Source organism: Papio anubis, chromosome 1, assembly GCF_008728515.1.
Source record: "Papio anubis isolate 15944 chromosome 1, Panubis1.0, whole genome shotgun sequence".
In the NCBI taxonomy this organism is placed as follows: Eukaryota; Metazoa; Chordata; class Mammalia; order Primates; family Cercopithecidae; genus Papio; species Papio anubis.
This window is the reverse complement of record NC_044976.1, coordinates 111,892,215-111,913,087: the sequence shown is the minus strand read 5'-3', so window position 1 is coordinate 111,913,087 and position 20,873 is coordinate 111,892,215. Positions and strand designations below refer to the sequence as shown.

General features: G+C 37.8%; 1 protein-coding gene across 2 annotated transcripts in view; it reads right to left on the bottom strand.

The window, feature by feature from the left end:
- Positions 1-20,873, bottom strand: part of MAGI3 (membrane associated guanylate kinase, WW and PDZ domain containing 3) — a 299,415-nt gene that overhangs the window by 109,901 nt on the left and 168,641 nt on the right. For both annotated transcript variants that reach the window (XM_003892411.4, XM_017945961.1), the window contains exon 2: positions 17,208-17,324. In XM_003892411.4, coding sequence (XP_003892460.3) covers positions 17,208-17,324 — 117 coding nt within the window. The remainder of the gene's footprint in view (positions 1-17,207; positions 17,325-20,873) is intronic.

Sequence of the window (20,873 nt, the reverse complement as noted above, 5' to 3'; positions counted from 1 at the left end):
CAGGGATATTGGCCTGTAGCTGTCCTTTATTGTGTCTTTGTCTGGTTTTGTTATCAGGGTAACGAGTTTAAATGAGTTTGGGAGTGTCCCTTTCTCTTCCGTTCTTTGGAAGAATTTGAGAAGGACTGTTATTAACTGTTTGGTAGAATTCTCCAGGGGAGCCACCAGGTTCTAGGTTTTTCTTTGTTGGGAGGTTTTTGATTACTGCTTTAATCTCCACACTTGTTATAGGACTCTTCTGAATCTCTTTATGATTCAGTCTTGGTAGGTTTATATTTCTAAAACTTTATCGATTTCTTCTAGATCATCTAATTTGTTGGCATCTAACTTTTCACTACAGTAGCCTTTATAATTCTTTTCATTTCTGTGACATCAGTTATAGTATCTCCCCTTTCATTTCTAATTTTAGAAATTTAAATATTTTTTTTCTTAATCTAAGTAAGGAAGTAAGGGTTTATCAATTTTAGTGTTTTTTTTTTTTAAAAAACAACTCCTGGTTTGGTTGATTTTTTTCTTTTATGTTTTCTATTGAGTTTATCTCTGCTCTAGTCTTTATTATTTCCTTCCTTCTGCTGACTTTGGGTTTAGTTCATTCTTATTTGTCTAATTCCTTAAGGTATAAGATTAGGTTGGTGACTTGAGATTTTTCTTCTCTTTTAATGTGTTTACTGCTGTGAACTTCCCTCTTGGTACTGCTTTTACTACCTTCCATAAGTTTTAATATGTTGTATCTTTTAAAAAAATGTATCTCCAGGTATTTCCAAAACTCTCTCATAATCCACTGGTTGTTTAAGAACACACTGTTTACTTTCCATGTATTTGCAAATTTTCCTGTTTTCTTTCTGCTAACTAATTTTAGTTTCATTCCATTATGCTGAGAGAAGATACTTTACATAATTTAAATCTTAAATTCATTAAGACTTGTTTTGTGGCCTAACGTGGTTTATCATAGAGAATCTTCCATGCATGCTAGATAAGAATGTATATTCTGCTGTTATTGGATGAAATGTTCTGTATGTCCGTTAGGTCCATTTGGTCTCATATTGTTGAAGTCCTCTGTTTCCTCATTGATCTTTTGTCTTGTTTTATTCAGTTGGTATTCCACTGTATGGATATATCAAAACTAATTATCCATTCACCAATGATGGACATTTGGGTTGTTTCCAGATTTGGGCTATAATAAATAAAGCTGCTATTAACTTACATGACTTTGGATAGACATATATTTAAATGTATGTTGAGTTAATACCTAGGAGTGAAATTACTAGGTATTGTGGTAGGTGTATGTTTAATTCAATAAGAAAACATCACATTATTTTCCAAAGTAGATGTCTTTGCATTTCCACCTGCAATATATGAGAGCTGCAGTTGATTTACATTACTGTTTCTAAGTAGGAATGCTTTCTGGAGTTTCTTGGGTAATTTGTTTTCTCTAAATCTTACAACAAATTAGTTGCCAGGAAAACTGACAAAAAAGTTCTAATTCTCTTGCACAAATTAAAGTTTAACAATTTGACATAGAGACATCTAGCTTAAAGAAATCCGCTGATATCAACTGAAAGCAAGAGCAGGAAACGCTGAAAAGCAGAATCAAAGGTTAAGGTTGACATTGCCAGGAACCAGGACAGAAGCATGTGGGAGAGTAGCAGTCACCACATACTCAAGTCAGTCTTATTTGCAGCTGTTGCCACAAGTGTGTGTTCATGGCCATATCTGCTAGTGGTGGGTCTTTCTTACATAAAACAATACTAATAAGATGATATGTGTATTATACTTTATATAAATCCTACGAGTTGTGTTCCAAGAAATAACAAGTTTGGAGGCTAAGTCCTTAAATTGGCAGTTTCAACACACAACTCTGTGTAATGCTGTTAACCATGCTGGGAAATCTAAATATTAGGTTATTTGAATACTATCCAATAATATTTTCTGGCATTTTTCACTGATTATTTGTTACAAGCTTCAGTGCTTTGTAAATATTTAACAGAAGAAATGCAAAGAGAGAAAGTGAATGCTACTGTGGAACGTTCCAACATGAAATTAGAAACAGATCTAAAATCTGAAATAAAAGTAATATATTTAATAGATTTCAAGGGCAAAATCAAAATCAGGAGAAGCAGACAAAATGCTTTCACAATTAAAAAAGAAAATGAGATTATATGAAACAACATACTTTGTAATGCTTTGTAAGGCATGAGGATTTTTTTGATACATTCTTAATAAATTTGATGAATGTCAGTGCAAAATGCAATACAATTTTTTCTGGCATACTTGTTTGGCATATTTATCACCAAATAAAGATCAAGATCATCAGATAAAACAATTGATACTTTGTGCTTTAAAATTTCATTTTAGGGTTGGGCTTGGCGGCTCACACCTGTAATCCCAGCACTTTGGGATGCTGAGGCGGGCAGATCACCTGAGGTCAGGAGTTTGAGACCAGCCTGGCCAACATGGTGAAACCCCACCTCTACTAAAAACACAAAAATTCGCCGAGTGTGGTGGCGTGCACCTGTAATCCCAGCTACTTAGGAGACTGAGGCAGGAGAATCACTTGAACCTGGGAGGCGGAAGTTGTGATGAGCTGAGATCGTGCCACTGTACTCTAGACTGGTCAACCAACAGAGCAAGACTCTGTCTCAAAAATCAATCAATCAATCAAAAATAAATAAATAAATAAATAAAATTTTAGGTGTGAAAAATTCAAATGCTAAATATGTATGTGATTATCTTTCAAATTCTAAATGACTTTTATTTGGTATTTATTTTGTGTTAATGCCTCCATTCATTCATTCATCATTTTAGAGATGCAGTCTTGCTATGTTGCCCAGGCTGATCTTGAATTCCTGGCTTCAAGATTTCCTTCTGCCTCAGCCTCCCAAAGTGCTAGGACTACAGATATGAGCCACCATGCCCAACCAATGTCTCCTTCTTATAAGTTTTTCTGTTATCAAACATCTGTATCAAGTAGAGATCACTGAAAAATAGTAACAAAATCTTATTTTATTAGTTCATAATAATAATAATAGTAAACCATTTGATTTTATCTTGCCAGTTTCTCTCTGTAAGCGCTTGCCACACAGGAGAATCCATCCTATACTACAGTGTTCGTAGCCATAACTACTGCCATAACAGTCAAGTGCAGCAGTCATTTGGGCTCTCAAGGTACTGGGTTCATTTGTCATTTCTTCACAATCAACTGTAGGTGATACTGTAATTAAATTGTGATGCCATGACTTCTCATGAATTATCGGCATCCCGCCTCTCATTGGAAGAAACTTGGCACTCCACGTAAGATCAGCCAAGACAACCAAAACCGATTCTGAAATCCCTTCTTGGAGGTTCTGTCTCCTGGGAACACTACTTGTACTAATTCTGTATCAAGATCCAGACAGGAGAGAGAAACCACATGGCAATCTGAACAGAGACAGTTTAGTATATAGAATTGTTAACTGTTTACAGGGAATTAACTAAGTAGGAATAAACAAGGACTCTAAAGAATATCACCCTAAAGCTGAGGTAGAATAGTTAAATAAGGAACAAACTTGGAAGGGAGGGACTCTCCCAAAGTCTGGGATTCAGACCTCATTGAAGAGGGTGTGGTAACAGCCCAGTGGATGGTGGGGAATTTTGCTGGGTTGCCTGAGGACAGAGCTAGTTTACAGTTAGTGGGTCAAGGATTATAGGCAGGGAACTGCATGGGGTACCAATGAAATTCACCAGCAAGCTACCTCTGGTGGTGAGTGGGGTTTGTAAATAGAAAACCAGCTAAGACACTGGCTGGACTTGCCAGTAATCCATAGGAAAACTGGCTGCAGAGGATGTTGCTGAAAACTGGGGGACCAAATGGGATGTCACAGAACTCACCAGGAAACTGCTAAGAAGTCAGCTGGTACACTGCTGGTACTCATGAAATCACCTGTGAGGGTGTTGCTGAACTTGCTGTAAGGAAGTCTCCTGCAGGTGTGCCACTGAACTTGTCACTGAGAAGCTGACTGCTAGGGTACTGCTGAAACTTGCTGGGTGTCTTTTTGGATAGCAGGAGCAAAAAGAAAAAGATACACTGGAACCAGGAAAAGAACTCTCTTCTTTGTCCAGTATCCTTCCTGTGCCCTCTATTGAAAGCTTAACACTGTGTCAACGGACAGGAGACAAATGTTACAGTATCACAACCAGGCAAGAAAGTAGATTTATAGCTAAGAGGCAATATGGGTAATAAATGGCAGACTAGTTTTCTGAGAGATTCTATCATAAATGGGAGTTGAATTTTGCCAAATAATTTTTCTGCATCTATTGAAAAGATCATTGGTTTTTGTTTTCTAATATTACTATATTAATTTTGAAATGTTATACCAACCTGGCATTCCTGAAACAAACTCCACTTGATCATAATGTATTATCCTTTTACATATTGCTATATATATATTGACTTGCTAAAATACTGTTAAGAATTTCTGAGTATACATTCAAGAAAAATTTTAGACTAACATTTTCTTTTTTTTTTTTTTTAATTTTAGAATCAGAATCATGTTCACAACACAGAATGAGTTGGGAAATGTTCCCTCCTATATTTTCTAGAAGAGTTTGTGTAAGAATTGGTATTATCTCTTTCTTAAATGTTCAGAATAATTTACCAGTATCACCCAGGCCTAAAGTTTTCTTTCTTTTTTCCAACTTTTATTCTAAGTTCAGGGGTACATGTGCAGGTTTGTTACATAAACGTGTGCCATGGTAATTAGCTGCACAGATCATCCTATCATCTACGTATTAAGCCCAGCATCCATTAGCTATTCTTACTGATGCTGTCCTTCCTCCCACCCTCCAACAGGCCCCAGTGTGTGTTGTTCCCCACCATGTGTCCATGTGTTCTCATCACTCAGCTCCCAATTATAAGTGAGAACATTTGATTTTCTGTTCCAAATGAATTGTAAAATAGTTTTTTTTTTTCCTAATTCTGTGAAGAATGTCAATGATAGTTTAATGGGAATAGCATTGAATCTATAAATTACTATGGGCAGTATGGCCATTTTGATGATACTGATTCTTCCTATTCATAAGCATGGAACGTTTTTCCATTTATTTGTGTCATCATCTCTGATTTCTTTGAGCAGTCATTTGTAGTTCTTGAAGAGGTCATTTACTTCTCTTGTTAGCTGTATTCCTAGGTATTTTATTCTTTTTTGTGCCAATTGTGAATGGGAGTTCATTCTGGATTATGGCTCTCAGCTTGCCTGTTACTGATATATAGGAATGTTAGCAATTTTTGCACATTGATTTTGTACTCTGAGATTTTGCTGAAGTTGCCTATCAGTTTAAGAAGCTTTTGGGCAGAAACGGTGGAATTTTCTAGAGATAGGAGATCATGTCATCGGCAAACGGATAGTTTCACTTCCTCTTCCTATGTGAATATGCTCTTTCTTTCTCTTTCTTGATTGCCCTGGTCAGAACTTCCAAAACTATATTGAATAGGAGTGGTGTAAGAGGGCATCCTTGTCTTGTGCTGGTTTTCAAGGGCAATGGTTCTAGCTTTTGTCCATTCAGTATGATATTGGCTGTGGGTCTTATTATTTTGAGATATGTTCCTTCAATATCTAGTTTATTGAGAATTTTTAACATGAAGCATTGTTGAATTTTATCGAAGGCTTTTTCGGCATCTACTGAGATAATCATGTGGTTTTTGTCTTTAGTTCTGTTTATGTGGTGAATTATGTTTATTGATTTGTGTATGTTGAACCAGCCTTGCATCCTGGGGATGAAGCCGAATTGATTGTGGTGGATGAGCTTTTTGATATGCTGTTGGATTCGGTTTGCCGGTATTTTACTGAGGGTTTTTTCATTGATGTTCATTAGGGATACTGGCCTGAAGTTTTCTTTTTTTGTTGTATCTCTGCCAGGTTTTGGTATCAGGATGATGCTGGCCTCATAAAATGAGTAAGGGAGGGGTCCCTCCTTTTCAATTATTTGGAATAGCTTCAGAAGAAATGGTACCAGCTCCTCGTTGTACCTCTGGTAGAATTCAGCTGTAAATCCATCTGGTCCTGGGCTTTTTTTGGTTGGCAGGCTATTTGTTACTGCCTCAATTTCAGAACTGGCTATTGGTCTCTTCAGGGAATCAACTTCTTTCTGGTTCAGCCTTGAGAGGGTATATATGTCCAGGAATTTATCTGTTTTCTTCTAGATTTTCTAGTTTATTTGCATAGAGGTGTTTATAGTATTCTCTGATGGTTGTTTGTATTTCTGAGGGGTCAGTGGTGATATTCCCCCTTATCATTTCTGATTGTGTTTGTTTGAATCTTCTGTCTTTTCTTCTTTATTAGTCTAGCTAGCAGTCTATTTTATTATTTTTTTCAAAAACCCAGCTCCTGGATTTGTTGATTTTTTTTTGAAGGGTTTTTCATGTCTCTATCTCCTTTAGTTCAGCTCCGATCTTGGTTATTTCTTGTCTTCTTCTTCTAGCTTTGGGGTTTGTTTGCTCTTGGTTCTCCAGGTCTTTTAGTTGTGATGTTAGGTTGTTAACTTGAGATCTTTCTAGCCTTTTGATGTGGGCATTTAGTACTATAAACTTTCCTCTTAACACTGCTTTAGCTGTATCTCAGAGATTCTGATATGTTGTCTCTTTCTTCTCATTGGTTTCAAAGAACTTCCTGATTTCTGTCTCAATTTCATTATTTACCCAAGAGACATTCAAGAGCAGGTTGTCCAATTTCCATGTAGTTGTGTGGTTTTGAGTGAACTTCTTTCTTTCTCTTTCTTTCCTTCCTTCTTTCCTCTTCTTTTCTTTCTTTCTTCCTTTTTCTTTTTTAGATGGAGTCTCACTCTGTGGCTCAGACAGGAGTGCAGTGGTGCAATCTCAGCTCACTGCAACCTCCACCTCCCGGTTCAAGCAATTCTCCTGCCTCAGCCCCGTGAGTAGCTAGGACTACAGGAGTGTGCCACCATACTCAACTAATTTTTGAGTGAATTTCTTAATCTTGATTTCTAATTTGATTACACTGTGGTCTGAGAGATTGTTATGATTTCAGTTCTTTTGCATTTGCTGAGAAGTGTTTTACTTCCTATTATGTGATCAGTTTTAGAGTAAGTACCGTGCAGTGATGAGAAGAATATATATTCTGTTGTTTTGGGGTGGAGAGTTCTGTAGATATCTATCAGGTCCTCTTGATCCAGAGCTGAGTTCAGGTCCCTGAATATCTTTGTTAATTTTCTGTCTCAATGATCTGCCTAATATTGTCAGTGGGTGTTAAAGTCTCCCACGATTATTGTGTGGGAGTCTGAGTCACTTTGAAGGTCCCTAAGAACTTGCTTTATGGCCAGGCACAGTGGCTAATGCCTGTAATCACGGGACTTTGGGAGGCTGAGATGAGTAGATCACTTGAGGTCAGGAATTCGAGACCAGCCTGGCCAACATGGTGAAACTCTGTCTCTACTAAAAAAATACAAAAAATTAGCCAGGTGTGGTGGTGGGCACCTACTGTCTCAGTTACTCAGAAGGCTGAGGCAGGAGAATTGCTTGATCCCAGGAGGCGGAGGCTGCAGTGAGCCAAGATCACACCACTGCACTTCAGCCTGGGAGACAGAGTGAGACTCCGTCTCAAAAAAATAAAAAAATAAAAAAATAAAGAACTTTATGAATCTGGGTGCTCCTGTATTGGGAGCATATGTATTTAGGGTAGTTGGCTCTTACCGTTGAATTGAACCCTTTACCATTATGTAATGCCCTTCTTTGACTTTTTTGATCTTTGTTGGTTTAAAGTCTATTTTAAAGTCTGTTGGTTAAAGTGTATTTTGTCTGAAACTAGAATTGCTTTTTTCCATTGGCTTGATAAATTTTCCTCCATCCCTTTATTTTGAGCCTATGTGTATCTTTGCATGTGAGATGGGTCTCTTGAAAACAGTATATTGATGGATCTTGATTCTTTATACAGCTTGCTATTCTTTGTCTTTTAATTGGGGCATTTAGCCCATTTATATTTAAGGACACCATGGTTATGTGTGGATTTGATACTGTCATCATGATGCTAGCTGGTTATTTTGCAGACTTGTTTATGGTGGTTGCTTCATAATGTCACCAGTCTGTGCACCACAGTGTGTTTTTGTAGTGGCTGGTAATGATGGTTTTTCCTTTTCATATTTAGTGCTTCCTTCAGGTGCTTTTGCAAGGCAGGTCTGTGGTAATGAATTCCCTTAGCATTTGCTTCTCTATAAAGGATATTAATTCTCCTTTGCTTATGAAGCTTGGTTTAGCCAGATATGAAATTCTGGGTTGGTAATGTTGATTATTGGCCCCAATCTCTTCTGGCTTGCAGGGTTTCCACTGAGAGGTCCACCGTTTTTATCTGGTGGCTTCCCTTTGTATGTGACCTGGCCTTTCTCTCTGGCTGTGCTTAACATTTTTTCTTTCATTTCAACCTTAAAGAATCTGATTATTAATTGTCTTGGGGATTATCTTCTCATGGAGTATCTTACTGGGGTTCTCTGCATTTCCTGAATTTGAATGTTGGCTTGGCCTGTCTTGCTAGGTTGGGGAAGTTCTCCTGGATGATATCCTGAAGTATGTTTTCCAACTTGGTTCCATTCTCCCCATCATTTTCAGGTACCCCAATCAGTCATAGATTTGGTCTCTATATAATCCCCTATTTCTCGGAGGTTTCGTTCATTCATTTTCATTCTTTTTTCTTTATTCTTGTCTGCCTGTCTTAATTCAGAAAGCCAGTCTTCCAGCTCTTAGATTCTTTCCCCCGCTTGGTTTATTCTGCTATTAATACTTATGATTGCATTGTGAAGTTCTTGTAGTGTGTTTTCAGCTCTAACAGGGAGTTATGTTCCTCTCTAAAATGGCTTTAGCTGTCAGTTCCTGTATTGTTCTATGATGATTCTTAGCTTCTTTGCATAGGGTTACAATGTGCTCCTTTAGCTCAGTGAAGTTCATTATTACCCATCTTCTGAAGCCTACTTCTGTCATTTCAGCCATCTCAGCCTCAGCCTGCTTCTGAGACCTTGCTGGAGAGGTGTTGTGGTCATTTGGAGGAAACGGGACACGCTAGGTTTTTGAGTTTTCAGCTTTTTTTGCATTGATTCTTTCTCATCATTGTGGGCTTATGTACCTTTGATCTTTGAGGTTGCTGATCTTTGAACAGGGTTTTTGTGGTTTTTCTTTGTTGTTGTTTTCTGTTTATTTGTTTTTCTTTTAACAGTCTGGCCACTCTTCTGCAGGGCTGCTACAGTGTGCTGGGGGTCTGCTCCAGACTCTAGTTGTTTTGGTTCGTCCTGAACCTGGAGGTATCGCCAGTGAAGGCTGCAAAACAGCAAAGATGGCAGCTTGCTCCTTCCTCTGGAAGCTCTGTCCCAGGTGGGTACTGACCTATTGCCAGCCCAAATGTACCTGGAGGAGGTGGTTGGAGACCCCAGTTGGGAGGTCTCACCCAGTGAGGACGAACGGGATCAGTGTGGCTGCTTTTTGATAGAGGAGCTGTGTTGTGTTGGGGATTCCTTCAGCTCCCGATTGGTCTGGGCTCTCCAAGGCCCACAGGATGGACCCATTGATGAGCCCAAATGGCCAAGGTAGTAGCTTGCCCACCCCTCAGGCACTCTGTCCCAGGGAGAAATTGGAGCTCTGTCAGTTCCATAGAACATGGGTGGTGGCTGGAGGCCCTGGCTGAGAAGTGCCAGCTGGGAGGACCAGCTGAGACAAGAAGTGGATCAGAGTCTGGCTTAAAGAAACAGTCTGGCCACGCCTCAACAAAACAGCTGTGTCCTGGTGGAGAACCGCTTCTGCCCATCAACTTGGACTCTCCAAAGCCTGTAGGCTGTAACAGTTAAGTCATCCATCTAACTAGGGTGGCATCCCTCCCCTCCCCGGGGCACTCCATCCCAGGGAGAGATCAGAGCTCTGTCCATAGTATGTGCCAGTGGGCACGGCTGAAAGGCCCAGCTGGGAGGTCCTGCCCAGTGAGGAGGATGTGATCCAGACTGCTTAAAGCAGCAGTCTGGCCATGATCTGGCAAAGCCACTGTGTTGTGTCCGGACCTTTTGGACTCTCCGAAGCCCGCATGCTGGAATGGCTGAGTCGACCAAACAGCAGAGATGGTGCCTAACCCTCTCCCCTTAAAGTTTTCTTTATAGGAGATAGAGGGTTTTTCAGCTCACCTATTTCTTCATGAGTGAGCATTGGTAGTTTTTGTCTTCTAAAGAATTTGTCCATTTTATCTAAGTTGTTGAGTTTATTGCCATAAAGTTATTCAGAATATTCCTTATTAGGCCAGGTATGGGGTCTCACATCTGTAATTCCAACACTTTGGGAGGCCAAGGCCAGAGGATCACTTGAGCTCCAGAGTTTGAGATCAGCCTAGGCAACATAGCAAGACCTCATCTCTACTAAAACAAAACAAAACAAAAAAAAATTAGCTGGGCATGGTGGCACACATCTGTAGTTCTAGCAACTAAGAAGGTTGAGGCAAGAGGATAACTTGAGCCCAGGAGATGGAAGAAATGGAAGTTCAGCTATAATCACACCAATGAATTCCAGGACCTGGGTGACAGAGTGAGACTGTCTCAAAAAAAAAATTATTTAGCATACACTTACACACTTAACATCTATAGGATTTTCAGTGATGTCACCTCTCTCATTCCTGATATTGTTTTGCTTTGTAGTAACAGAGTCACTATTTGCTCAGGCTTATCTCAAACTCCTGGACTCAAGCAATCCTCCTGCCTCAGCCTCCCAAAGCACTGGGATTACAGGCATGAGCCACTGCACCCAGCCTCCTGATAGCATTAATTTGTGTTTAATTTCTTCCTAAGCAGTCTAGCTAGAGGTTTATCACTTTTATTGATCTCAAAGAATGAGCTTTGGGTTTCATTGATTTTTTTCTATTTTCTATTTCACTGGTTTCTACTCTTTATGTTTTCTTCCTTCTACTTAAAATAAGTATTTTTCTCCTTTTTAAGATTCTTAAGGTAGAAGTTTAGATCACTAACTTGAAATCTTCATTATTTTCTAATATAAGTATTTAATACTGTAAGTTTCCATCTAAATACTACTCTAGCTACATCCTACAAATTTTCATATATTGTGTCTGATACATTTCAATTTGTTGGTTGATATGTGTAATATTTTGTAATCTTTGTGATTTATTCAACTCACAGTTTATTTAGAAGTGTGTTATTAATTATTAATTTCTGAATATCTTTCTGTTAGTACTTTCTCTATTTTTTTTTTTTAAGAGACAGGGTCTCACTCTTGACGTGATTATAGCTCACTATAGCCTCAAACTCCTGGGCTCAAGGGATCCTCCCGCCTCAGCCTCTCAAGTAGCTAGGACTATAGGTACATGCCATCTTGCCTCCCTCATTTTAAAAAGTTTTTTTTGTAGAGATGGGGTCTTGGTAGGTTGTCCAGGCTGGTCTCAAACTCCTAGCCTCAAGCAATCCTCCCATCATCGTTAATAATTTCTAATTTAATTTCATGATGGCCAGATAACATGTTTTATATGATTTGTCTAAATCCTCTTAAACATATCGGTTCTTGCCTTGTGGTGCAGAATATGGTCTATATTTGTGAATGTATCATCTACACTAGAAAAGCATCTGTATTCTGCTGCTGTTGGGTGGCATCTTCTAATAAATAGTAACTAGGTCAAGCTGGTTGAAAATGCTGTTCATGTTTTCTATTACCTTACAGATTTTTTGCTTAATTTTAAAATTAATTACTAAAAGAGGATGTTGAAATCTTGAACTGTAATTATGAAGCTGTGTATTTTCCTTTCAGTTCTATTGCTCTGGTATCATTTCCCTTCTACCTGAAGAATTTCCTTTAATATTTCGTTTTGTTTGTTGTTTGTGCATTTTGTCCAATCTTTAATATTTCTTACAGTGTAAGAAATATTAATATCTGCTGCTGAAAACTTCTTTCACCTTTTTGTTTGTCTGAAAATTCCTTATTTCTCTTTCATTTTTGAAGGATATTTTTGTTGTATATAGAAATCCAGGTTGGCATCTTTTTTTCCTTGCAGCATGTTAAAGATGTTATTTGATGGACTCTGGCTTATACTGTTTCTGTGGATTCTGCAATCATTCTTTGTTCCCTTGCATGTAATTTATCTTTTTTTTCCTGTTTTTTGCATTTTCTTTTTCAAAAATTTTTATTTTATTTCACTTTATTTAAAGATGGGATCTCACTATGCTGCCTAGGCTGGATTTGAACTCCTGGGCTCAAGTGATCCACCCACCTCAGCTTCCTGCTGAGTTGAGATTACAGGCACATGCCAGCATGCCCAGCATCATTTTCTTTTTATCAATGGTTTTTAATAATCTAATTATGATGTCCTTTGATATGGCTTTCTTCATGTTTCTTCTGTTTCGGGTCTATTGAGCTTCTTTGATCTGTGCGCTTATTATTTTCATCAAATTTGGAAAAATTTCAGTCACTATTTCTTTAAGAATTTTTCTCCTTCCTCCACTTTGCCTTGATAGTTTGCCATGGGTAAATATAAATGCATCGTAGTCCTGTTCTGCCTATATTTAAATGTCTGAAAACAGCTGTTACATATTCCTCATCCAATTTCTAGTTGTCTATGACAACAGGGTAAATCTAGTACTAGTTATGGTACTGGTACTTCATGGCAGAAGTAGAAATCTCTCCCCTCCCCATTGTCATCTGGTTGCTCAAAAAAACAGAACGTTTTCACTTTCTCAGTCATTTTCTTCTCTGTGCTTCAGTTTCATTAGTTTATATTGCTATGTGTTTAGGTTCACTGATCTTTTCTTCTCCAGTTTTGAATCTTCTGTTAAGTCCATTCAGTGAATTTTTAAGGTTCCACTTAATTCATATATACATACACACACACACACACACACACATATGAATATTTATATATAATTTTTCTCTTCATTATGTTCATATTGTTCTTTAAATCCTTGAGCATATTTCTAATAACTAAAATTGCTGGTATAGTCCTGCCATCATGTGTCATTTCTGTTTCTTTTTTCTATCAGCTGACTTTTCTTTTGATTATGGGTCACATTTTCCTGCTTTTTGCAGGTCTAGTAATTTTTTATTAGATGCTGGACATTTTGAATATTCTGTTACACAATGTTTCCATTTTGTTGTCTTTCTATTTTTTTGTTTGTTTGTTTGTTTGAGACAGAGTCTCACTGTGTCGCCAGGCTGGAGTGCAGTGGCACGATCTCGGCTCACTGCAACCTCCGCCTCCTGGGTTCAAGCAATTCTCCTGCTTCAGCCTCCCAAGTAGCTGGGACTACAGGCACACACCACTATGCCCAGCTAATTTTTGTATTTTTAGTAGGCACGAGGTTTCACCATATAGGCCAGGATGGTCTTGATCTCTTAACCTCATGATCCGCCTGCCTCAGCCTCCCAAAGTGCTGGGAATACAGGCGTGAGCCACTGAGCCTGGCCAATGTCTTTCTTTAAAGAGTGTTGATTTACTTCTTTCCTTCTTTCTTCCTTTTTTGCTAGCATTTAAGTTGCATGCATATTCACTTGATCCTTTGGGGTCTTGCTTAATTAAGCTTTGTTAAAGCAGGCCTAGAGGAGCTTTATCTGTGGCTATTTTAGCCCTGCTAGTAAGGCAGGAGTCTTATGGGATTCTTCCACCAAGCTGATTAGAACTCAAATGTCTCCTGGCCCTGGGTAAGCTCTGGGAATTGTTAAACTTACAACTCCAAGAGATTTTTTGGTTTAACCTTGAAGAGTCTCGTCCCACATATTCTCAGCTTAGTATTCAGCCACAGAGTCAAGGGGGTGCCTTTACAGATTGCTTGAGCTCTTTTTCTTCATAGCTGTCTCCTCTGAGACATTCTGTCCTGCAAATTCCAGATACCTCAGGCTTCTTGAACTCAGATTTCTGTCCCTTCAACTCAGAGTCCATTGTACTCTGCCTGGGCTCTTCCTCCTTGTGCTGTGGTCCAGAAAGTGCCTTTAAGTAGAAACTTGAGGAAATTATAGGATTCCTCTGTGTGTGGTCTCCTTTCTTCTTCTCTCAGGGATTACAGTCCCATTCCACCTACAGCTCAATATCTGACAATAGAAGTGCCCTCTCTCTTTTTTCAACACTGTTGCTCAAATTGTCTCAGATTTTTGGAGTAAGCCTCCTTTTAGGTGGCTTCTATGTCCTCCTGGTATGTCTCTATAATTTTTTAAGCACTATATACTTTCTGATACACTTACATGCTCCAAAGCTCATCGTGTACTTTCCTTGCCCCAGACCTAGAATCAGAACTATCTCCAAGGAGACCTCAAACTTTTTAGGAAAGTATGATATTTAGAGACCAGATGTGACCCTTCAGTATGCTAACTGCTACTGATGCGGCATTGTGTCTAGGTTCCTAGAGGGAGCTTTGGACACTTCAATTTGTGTGTAAGTTAAGAGGGCCTATTGAGATCTAAAAGGGCTACAGCTGCTTGGACCCTATGAAATGAAACAAAATAAATTTTAGCTCCCTTCAAGGATAAAAACCTCACAGTGAGGAAAATGCAAAACTAGAACAATAAAATTAAAAGAAAAACTCAAGTGAAAGTGGCAGAGGGCAGTAAAAAAAAAAGACCTATCTTAGAAAGTACAAGTACATATTTTTATTATCTTGTTTTAACAACGGAAGAGGAAGCTCTAGAGCTATGAAACTAAAAATGAGACGTCCCATGCAGGAAAAATATCAAGTTATTTAAAAAGAAATGAAAATTAGATTGCTACCAAACTCTTTAAGAGCAATGCTTTATGCCAAAAACAGTTAGACAGTTGACTAATATATTTAAGATAGTCGAGGAAAGAAAATGAGTCAAAAATTTTATATCCATCCAAACAAACATCAAAGTATAAAGGCCACAAACAAAATCCTAAGATGATCCTGTGAGCCTTTGCTGGGAAATCGGGTAAAGAAAAAGCTTTAGACAACTACAATTAGTGAAAAAATAACAACATAAGGATTGGTGGTTATATTAAATATGTATTTACCCACAGAATAAAAGATAAATGATAATTATAAAGGAAGAAATTACAGTAATGTAATGGCTATTTGCTTAGCCAATGTAGATATAGCCCAACTATTAAAAAAAAAAAAATAAGGTAAGAATGACGAAAGCATATGCAAAGTGGAATAAGCTTACTGATCACCTTATATTTGGTAGGAATAAAAAGGTATTACTTCAAGTCAGATGATGGGAGAGAAGGAAGGAAAAAGAAGAGATGATTAATTTAAATATTACTCATAGTAGAGATAGAAGCAAAAAAAGAGGGAGGGAGGAACAAAGATTATTATATAAAGGTATCAAGGTAACCATTAAAAAAAAAGATCCCTATAAACCTTTCTAAAAAGAGAGAGATGACTACATAGTGAAAGGATTTTCATACAAAAGGCTTATATATGGTAAATATAAAAACCATGACAGAATTGAGGCTAAAGATATTGATCACATCAATAAAAATGTAAAAAGTTTCACACTGGCTGAGTAAAGTCCAGAACTATTTGTAAAACAGAGATTCAGAGACTTTAAGAATAACAAGATGGACAAAGATACATCAGGCAAATACAAATTGAAATAAAGGCAGAAGTTGTGATCTGCAGCTACAAGGCAGATTTGTAGGAGGAAATCATAGATAAGGAGGCAGATTAAAAAAAAACAAAAAATATTTTATGCGATGCTAAGGAGTCTGAACTTGATTTGTCAGTGGAAATCTTTGAAGGATAAACTATAGATAGACAAGAATCGGATGTCCACTTTATTTTTAAATTTTTTTCCCTTTCCTATAGTGCTGAGAAATGTGCACTTTAAAAATCGATTGAATTGAGGTGAAATGAGAGGCAGGAGATCCAGTTAGAATGGGAGAAGGGGACAAACACTACTTGAGTGCCTACTCTAGGCCAAGCAGTTTTACATACATGCTCTCATTTTAGATCCTAGTGACAGCTACATGAGGTGAGTCTTGTTATTTTAATTCTATATATAGAGTTTCTGAGGACCAGGAACATTAAGTAACTTGCCCAAGTAAAGTAGCCAGTAAGATTCTAGAGTAAAGATTTTGAACTCAACTTTACTTAGCTCTTTGCCACTACATAGTCAAGGTAGAAAGGGAGGAAGCCGGGAGGGAGGGAAAAAAAATTATTCCAAGTAAGAGAGAGTTCCTTTCCTTTTTTTTTTTTTTTTTTTTTTTTTTTAATTTTTTTCTTGTTGGGGAAGGGGCAGATTTTAAAATTATTTTAAAATAACGTTCTAATAAAATACTTGTTCTTGGTATACAAGGCATTGGGAGCTAAAAAGTCTTCTTACTGCATAAGGCTTTACAAATCGATTTACAGGAATAAAATCTAGTTAACAACATGTAAATATATATTCTTTTTTGATTTCCTTTTTTTCTTTTTTTCGAGATGGGGGTCTTGCTGTTATCGCCCAGGCAGGAGTGCAATGGCGCGATCTTGGCTCACTGCAACCTCTGCCTCTTGGGTTCAAGTGATTCTCCTGCCTCAGCCTCCCAAGTAGCTGGGATTACAGGTGCCTGCCACCATGCTTGGCTAATTTTTGTGTTTTTAGTAGAGATGGGGTTTCACCATGTTGGCCAGGCTAGTCTCAAACTCGTGACCTCAGGTGATCTGCCCACCTCAGCCTCCCAAAGTGCTTGGATTACATAGTCTTAAATTCTAGTCATCACTTTTTAAAAGTCACAATATAGAATCTTCCAGTTTTTCTACTTTATACTTTTTTTTTTTTTTTTTTTGAGGCAGAGTCTTGCTCTGTCGTCCAGGCTGGAGTGCGGTGGCATGATCTCGGCTCACTGCAACCTCCACTTCCTGGGTTCAAGCGATTCTCCTGCCTCAGTCTTCAAAGTAGCTGGGATTACAGGTGCCTGCCACCACACTGGGCTAATTTTTGTGTTTTTAGTAGAGACGAGGTTTCACCATGTCGGCCAGGCTGGTCTCGAACTCCTGAACTCAAGTGATCCACCTGCCTTGGCCTCAAAAAGTGCTGGGATTATAGGTGTGAGTCACTGCACCCGGCCCAGTTTTTCTACTTTTAAAAACAAAACCTCTCAAGTTCTCTGAAAATTTTTCTTCTTATCCAATTTTGTTCATTTTTGCTCCCAATTTAGTCTTCACAATTTCATGTGAAATACTCTATCAAACTATCTATAGATGTTTAATTAGTTAAGAAAGGACATTTCTGCTTCAGTTCTTTTATTCCATCACATACTTACATGGAATGGTTCTCAAGTAGAGATTATCTCTGATCACTTGCTGCAGTTTGTGGTCAATTGATCCTTTTTGAAACTGAAGACTTAGGTAATGCCGCAAATCTTTATTAATGACTTTGCCTGGAGCAAAGACAAAAAAACAGAAAATAAATGCATAATTTTTAGACGTTCACTTAAATATAGAAGCTAGTAACTGAATATTCTTAAACCAGTTAGCTATGAACAGGATAAAGGAATCAGAGTATTTTACTAAAAAGAAAATAAAACCAAATTATTTATAGGTACTATAATTAAAATATGTACCTGCAACATAATGTGGGAATAATTTTACATGGTAAGGGAGGGAGAAGGTACAGGTCAGAGAGGATGACAAAAATATTCAGAGTAATTTCATTTAGTCCCATGGCTTTAAATGCTATCTATATAATGATAACTTCCACATTCATATCATGTCTCCATCCTTGATCTACCTCTGCCAAGCTCTAAACTCATCAAACTGATGCATATATATTGCAGATATATTTGGAAGTCAAATAAACACCTCAAGTTTCAGATGGCCAAAACAGAACTTTTAATTCCATCTGCCCCCAATGTTTCCTCCCCAACATTTTCCCTATTGTAGAAGGCACCATCAGCTTGCAAAACAATCTCCATACCTAGAAATCATCCTTGATTTCTCCTTTTCATTCTACCCATCCAGATCCAACCCATTAGCAACTTTTGTTGGTTCTACTTCCAAGACATACTTGACTTTTCTTCATTTCCTTTGCCACCACCCTAATCTAAGCCCCCACTGATTCCTCATCTGGAATTCTGTCCCAGCCTTCTAATCGGCATGTATTCTTGTCTCCTTTCTGCCGCCCACCACTTAGCAGCCAGAGTGAGATTTAAAACATAAATCTGATAATTACTACTCTGTTTAGGGTCCCCCAAGATATCTTGTACTTGCATCAAAATCTAAAATCCTGAACAGGGACTAGAAGGCCCTACATGTTCTGGCTCCAGCCATCTCTGATCCTAATTTGGTCACTCTTCCCACTGTCAAACACTGCTCCACCTACGCTTGGCCATCTTTCTGATCTTCGAAAAGGGCAAACTGGCCCCACCTTAGGGTCTTCTGCCTATCACTAGATTGAACAGGCATTTTCTGTCCACTTGCTTGACTCCTAGATACAATGTGAATAATTAAGAAAGTCAAAGATTTTCTATTATTTGTGGGGAAAATGGGAAATAAATAGAGAAATATAAGGGCTCTCAAAGAAATATTAAGCAGAAAAACAGGATTGCAGAAATCTGATAGCAATGAATTTATACTAAGGGTTGAACTTAAAATGAAACTCCAAGTAGTCCAAACCACTTTTCATTAGACAAGGCTTCAGATAATTAGAAAAAAATCAATGCTAAAGCAAAATAGATTATTTTACTAATAAGAACAGTTGATTAAAGTATACTATTTTATTTAGAGCAACATACTTATGACAAGGTTAGATAAACCAAATACTATAGATCAGCTAATTCTTTTAACTATTACTCCACAATATTACATTTCTAATTCCCTCTTTTGCTCTTCTCATATGTATAAATGAACATAACCTATGCAAGACAATGTTAATATAAGCAGGAAATCAGTGTGTGGCAAAAGTTCAGCAAACATATTCAGACCCTAAACTAATAAACACAAACCTTAAAAAATCCTTCTTTTGTCTTGCCAAAAATAGATGCTGAGCAAGGGGGAGCCTTTGTGATTTTAATAAACCTGAAAGATATTTACCAGGATGAACACAGAATAATCTCTGGTCCCAGAGATTGTTTCTATTAAGCATTTAGGGATCCCACTAACCCAAGTATTATTTAGATAAAAATAATATTATTTCATTTTTAAAATTTATAATACAGAATAGTACAGTACACTATTAATCACTGGATAGAATAAAATGCTAATTTATAATCAATATTGCATAGTCTCATTGCTTATTGAACAAAAATATACCAAATAATGAATTCATTAAGTATTTTTAAAATCAGGTAAGAGATGTCTCAAATGCTTTGTAAATGTTATTAAAATGTTTTGGCAAATCGTTATATAGTTGCCTAAAGGTGTTTTGTGATACTTGGGGAAGTTTGGTTAGAGTTTTTGAATGGACAGAGAATGCATCATCGTTTTTTCCCCACTTAAAAATAACATAATATAGGCTCTGATATCTAAAAATCTGCTGTACAACATATTTTGTATAAAATATACAACAATTTTAATTTGGATAAAAGATAATACATGAATAATTTAAAAAGACAATCTGACTCAATATTTTGTTTTATTAACTCACGATTTCCTTTTTTTTAAATTTGAAGCTTTACTGTCAGATATGGTATAACTTACAAAGATAACTATAAAATGCTAAAAACTCAGATTGTATTTTAGTCTATAAAATAACAACCATTAAATTAGATACAATTAAGGACAAAGCCACAATAAAATCAGAAATACAGCATAATGGGTCTCTTAAGGCAAAATAATTGAAACAATTCAATTTTTGTTTTGTTTTGTTTTGTTTTTTTGAGACGGAGTCTCGCGCTGTCGCCCTGGCTGGAGTGTGGTGGCGCGATCTCGGCTCACTGCAAGCGCCGCCTCCTGGGTTCACCCCATTCTCCTGCCTCAGCCTCCCTAGTAGCTGGGACTACAGGCGCCTGCCACCACGCCCGGCTAATTTTTTGTATTTTTAGTAGAAATGGGTTTCACCCTGTTAGCCAGGTTGGTCTCAATCTCCTGACCTCATGATCCGCCCGCCTCGGCCTCCCAAAGTGCTGGGATTACAGGCTTGAGTCACCGCGCAGGGCCTCAATTCTTCTTTCAAGGGCCTACAAGATCTTAAGACTGAGAGGCCAAGGCTGGAATTGCACTCTTTTTTTCACCCTTCACTTCTACTGGGATTCTAGATGTAACACCGAGATGAACAGTTGCAAAGAAAAGTGTGAGGGACAATTCTGTAAGTGTGATATTTTGGCCGGGTGCTCATGCCTGTAGTCCCAGCACTTTGGGAGGCCGAGGCAGTTGGATTACTTGAGGTCAGGAGATCGAGACCAGCCTAGCCAACATGGTTAAACCCTATCTCTACTAAAAATACAAAAATTAGCAGGATATGGTGATATGTGCCTGTAATCCCAGCTACTCCAGAGGCTGAGGCAGGAGAATTGCCTGAACCTGGGAGGCAGAGGTTGCAGGGAGACGAGATCGCCAGGAGACGAGATCGCCCTGCTGCACTTCAGCCTGGGCAACATAACGAGATTCTGTCTCAAAAATAAACAAATAAATAAATAATTGTGATATTTTATGTAAACATCTGCAAGTATTCAAAAAAGTCATCACACTTTTTTGAGGCTACAGGCAAAATATTACAAGCATCAAAGAAATACCAATTATGAAGAAAGTTTAATAAGTTAACTATGGGTTTGCATTCTCTAAAAGTAACAATTAATTAAAAAAAAAATTGGATGTAGCAGTTATCATGGACTGCCAAAAGAACTTCCTAAGGGGACAAAATATATGGTTCTCTCTTTGATATGATTCCAGGGAATTTGTATTGTTTTTAAAAATATGTAAATATCTTGAACAGGCAGCTGACTGTGGGATTACCAGAAGGCCAACAGACACATTGACTCAAAAAGACACTG